Source organism: Poecilia formosa, unplaced genomic scaffold, assembly GCF_000485575.1.
Source record: "Poecilia formosa unplaced genomic scaffold, Poecilia_formosa-5.1.2 Scaffold819, whole genome shotgun sequence".
NCBI classification, from domain to species: domain Eukaryota; kingdom Metazoa; phylum Chordata; class Actinopteri; order Cyprinodontiformes; family Poeciliidae; genus Poecilia; species Poecilia formosa.
Window position 1 is genome coordinate 65,506 of NW_006800758.1, and position 4,871 is coordinate 70,376.

Below are 4,871 nucleotides of genomic sequence, written 5' to 3' on the forward strand. Positions count from 1 at the left end.
AAATAAAGCTTTGAATTTAATTATTTTTCACGTCACCTTTTTGTAATTATGTACAATCAAGTTAAATTCGGTGAATAATAATCATGTAAAATATACTTAACATATGACTTGACGTATGACTGTAAATAAGTAACTAATCATGGAAATTATATTTAACATATAAATGTTAAGAAATCATCTGTTCTGCTTTAAACATACATCGACACTTCAAATCTGAAGTAGATTATTCTACGCCAATGGCAGAATATTTCAAACCTAGTTTGTGATTTGTGAAACCTTTATCTGAATTGTGAAACTTCAGTAATGAGAGATTTAAAAACCTTTTTGCATCTGGAATGCATTAGAAATGAACTATCACATTTACAATATTTGCTATATTTAATCTTCTGTTTTCTTCCATTTTTTTCCTAGAGCACCTGCCTTTTTGTTTGGCTGTTGTGGCTTACAGGGATGCATCAGCTGGGATAATAATTCAGCTGGGATATTATCCCAGCTGAATTATTATTATTAATTATTATTAAATAATTCATATATAAAACATGTCAATGTTTTATATATGTTTTATATATGTTTGGTCTACATGTTGTAGACCAAACATGAAGGGAAACCTGACCAATTCATGTTAGCCACTGTACTTAGCCTAGCATAATACTGCCACTTCCTGGACGTAAAATTATCACGTTTATACAAGATACGTATCACATCATAACGTGATAGCGCTCAAATTTTTTTTTTCCCTGCGTGATATCAATGTGCTTCCATAAATTAGTGTGGTCATTAAAATGAAGTTTACTGAAACTTTCAAAATAAAAGCCTGCATATTCCTTGCACGTCAGTGCACCATCATGGGCGGTGCAATAATATTTAGCTTTTTTTATGTATTTTTTCTCAGGATAGTGAACTGCCTAACATTAGCACAAACATTAGCATTAGCACTAATTAGTATTAGTGCTAATGCACCAGTGGGGGCATTAGCCTTTTCCCTAAAGTTAGCTATTAGCTAATTTTCTTACTTATTAGCGATGTTTAGTATACTGAATGGCATAAGTCAATGACAGACAACATGTGAGTGATGCTCCACATGCTACTGATAGTCTTCACGCCAATTATTTGCATTTTGGTTAATTTTAGCTTATGCATTAATTTTAACATACTGGTGCAGGTACAGCTTAGTCCACATGCTTCTGACTCTCCACAGGTTATTGACTACATTGCAGCTTTCTTTAGCATTAATGCAAATTTTTAGCATCAGAACGCTGGGTCCAAACCGACGGGCACACTTTGGCATGCCCCGGTGAAATTTCTTCAGGAATTTTCTAGTTTGCTCATCACTGTGTTGTATGTCTGTTATCAAATGCAACGCAGCCACAATGTGTCCACTGAACTACGTAGGTCACTGTGCTCCTGAAATGACAGGATTTGATTAATATATACTAATATTACACCACTATTACAGCTTCAGTCTCACATAATATTGCTACCAACATCTCTTAAGCAAGGTTTAGTAAGAAAAAAACAACTAATTAAATTAAAATATTTTAAAGTATAGGGACAAAACAGCCCACAGAACAACGTATTTTGTCCTGAACAATGACTGCAATGCTGTTACATTAGTAACAGCATTGCAGTGGACTAACTAAAGCCATTTATAAATATATTTACAAGCTGCCTGTTGTGTAAACTAAAAACATGAAGTAATACAGCTTAATGAAAGCCAGGTATAAAATAAATTAAGTAAAGCTTACCGTCGATGAAATAAAACACATGAAACAAAACTTCCACAGGTTGGATGTATTTTATAGGAAATCAGCTGAGTAAGCAGTATGTGACATAGCATCGATGTGCGCATGTACATTTCCACAAGGTAGGACAAATTCATAGGTAGCACAGATAAACAGAACGTCTGGATGTACTTAAAGGAAATATGTCTTACAGATGATAGCAGTAAGAAACTTATCTCTTATTTGTTTTTAATTAGCTTTTATTTTATATATTTATTTCATCAATATTATTTTTCATGTCAGTGTTGATGTCAGTGTAATGATGATCCTCTTACACCCTCAGTGGGTATAAATAAATTTAAACTTAACATTTTGGGCAAAACCTTTATGCGGAATAGTTTTTGAAAGATCAAAGCCTCTTTTTGCGGATAACAAAAAATAAAAAAAAATTTAAAGGCACGTGGAGCCTTTGTTTACAGAGCAAGCCGAGGTCCCGGCAGCTGGACCCACCGGTGAGTCCGTCGGGTTCTAGGGGTTTTAAGTGACTCCATGACACTTTCAATTTGACTCTTTGGGATTTGATTAACAACCAGCTTTGCTCTGTGTAATTTTTGCACAGTTAAACTATTAATCTATAAATTAATAGACAGGTCTATTGAAAAATATCATCCATGTTTCTGTCTCATATTTGTATGGCATTAAAAGGATCTGGAACTTTTGTTTTTTTCCATTGAAAGCTCTGGTTTGCACAGTAAATGCCATGTTGGTGAAATTTTATGGATTATATGTCCCATTCTCCTGAAGGCAGCACAGAGCTGCATCATCAGAAACTGACAGAAACACTGAAGAGAAGATGAGTTATGATTAATACTAGTTGCAGTTCTACCGATGTTTCAGTGTTGCAGAGCTCAGTTTTTTGCAAATAGTTTAAAGTGGTATTGTTCTACATCTTTTAAAATTTAGTAACTTGCATCGGAATATTGCACAGAACAGGAATATTTTTTTCCACTCTGATTGGCTGTTGTTAGGCCTATCGATTTTAAGTTGAATGTCCATTGCAGTTTTCTTGGACACCTGTAAAAATAATTTCTATTCACATTGCTTTTTTGTTCTCTGGGAAATTATTTTTATTGATAAATACAGAAACAACCATAAAAATAAAAACATCAACAATAATGACAGTAATATTACAAATAAAATAATATTCAGTGCAAAGTAGCCTACAAATTATTTGAAGGGGGCGGTAAGGGTCTTGGATAGTGATTAGGGGGATGCTGGCCCAAAAAAGGTTGAGAAACACTGTCCTAAGCTATTATTTATGTCCAGACACTACCTCTTTTGTACTTGACTGACTCTTGAGAATCAGGGATTTTCCAATGAAAGAATGGTAGTTTATCGCATGGTCAGAGGGACATCTCCACTAGTGGCTTTGGATCTTTAGACCAAAAAGGAAACAAAACAAAGATTGCATATACTGCTAAATAAACAAGCAATAGATAAGGTATGCTTCAAGCTAGTTAACTAGCAACCAAAATATTGTATGAGAGCCCCATCATTGTCATGAACAAAACAAAGTATCCAGGCGCAGAGAACTTCTTAATGTTTTGATATTTTAATGAAGCAAAGATAGTTATATAATATTTGAGCATAAAAACTAAAACTGTGGGGAGATGAAAGATGAAAGCAGTCGAATCCAGGGTGAATGAAAGAAGAGGGACTTAAATGCTGGGAGCTTGACTGGGTGAGGAGCAGATGCCCGATTAGAGAAAGTCACAGTTGTGAAAAGACATTAATGGCATAGAGGAGCAAGGAGCAATAAAACTACGAAACAGGCTGAACATAATCTAAAAGAAATAATGAATAACTATTTATTATTAATTAAAATAAGAACAGACTGATCTAAAGAAGGAAACAAAGGCTGATCAAAATAAAGAAAGAGAAAATGAGGACTGACAAAAGACAGGCAAAGACACAAATAATCAAAATACAACTCTTGAAAAAATCCACAACCCAAGATCCTGACAACCACCTTCAGTTACCAGTTATTTTCTTTAATTAAGCACAGGACTTGAAATTTAGACTTTAAATTAAACAGTATTTTCTTTGTTTTTAATCTCACTAATACTACGAAGTCCTCCACCTAATATACTTTTTGTTATTCTATCTCATTTGTTTGTGCAGGTATCGACTGTCAATCTATTATCTAGTGATCCTGGTGGAGAATGCCACTCTCAGTGCATTGTGGTATCTTTACAGAACACCTAAAACCACTGACGCCTTTGCAGTCCCAGCACTCTGTGTCATTTTCAGCAGTTTTCTTACTGGTCTGGTTTTCATGCTCATGTACTATGCTTTTTTCCATCCCAATGGTACTCGCTTTGGACGCTCTACTAGCTGTCAAGGGCATGATATGGACCCATCAGCTCAGTTCTCCACACTACCTTCTGATGGTGGAACCAACTCACTGCGTTCCAACCGAGGAACTACTGGAACCTTAGAGCGTGACACTGGAAAGTATTCAGAACGGGATAGCTGTATCCCAGTGTTTCAGGTCCGACACCCAGTGCCATCCACTCCTTCATCCCGTGCTCCACGCCTAGACGAGACTGTTATCAAACTTGACCTTTGTAGGAATCAATACCCAGCCTGGGAACGTCACGTTCTTGACCGCAGTATACGGAAAGTCATCTTGGCTATGGACTGTTCCATGACTCCTCCTCGTCTGATGTACAAGGATGATGCCATGGTGCATGAGCGACTGGAATATGAAACTACGTTGTAGTTTACCTGTTGTGATAGTAGCAGTGCAGCATCATGTTGGTCTATAAAACAGCTGGAGGATTTGTGGCTATCCTTAGTCTATTTTTTTAACACCCTGTATTTTTAGTCGCTTCAGGAGTATTGCAGCCTTTTCAAACTAATGGATCTAGTTGGCACATTTATGCAGTTACTTTCATTCACCAGAGGATTTTTTCCTGATTTACAACAAGAGAATAAATTGATACTCTGTTTGAATTAAACAAACCCCTGCTGAAAACTGAGATAGTGTACACCATGATATAAATGATATTCAGTCAAACATGAACAGAAACATGAGCATGAACATGCAGACTTATGCAGACTTTAACCTCCTGACTGTCACCCTGAAAA

The 4,871-nt window shown here is 35.9% G+C and overlaps 1 protein-coding gene across 1 annotated transcript in view; it reads left to right on the forward strand.

The window, feature by feature from the left end:
• Window positions 1–4,570, forward strand: part of LOC103131716 (XK-related protein 4-like) — a 31,369-nt gene extending 26,799 nt beyond the window's left edge. Inside the window, exon 3 of the mRNA XM_016666854.1 lies at window positions 4,116–4,570. Coding sequence (XP_016522340.1) covers window positions 4,116–4,503 — 388 coding nt within the window. The 3' untranslated portion in view covers window positions 4,504–4,570. The remainder of the gene's footprint in view (window positions 1–4,115) is intronic.
• Window positions 4,571–4,871: the final 301 nt, after the last annotated feature.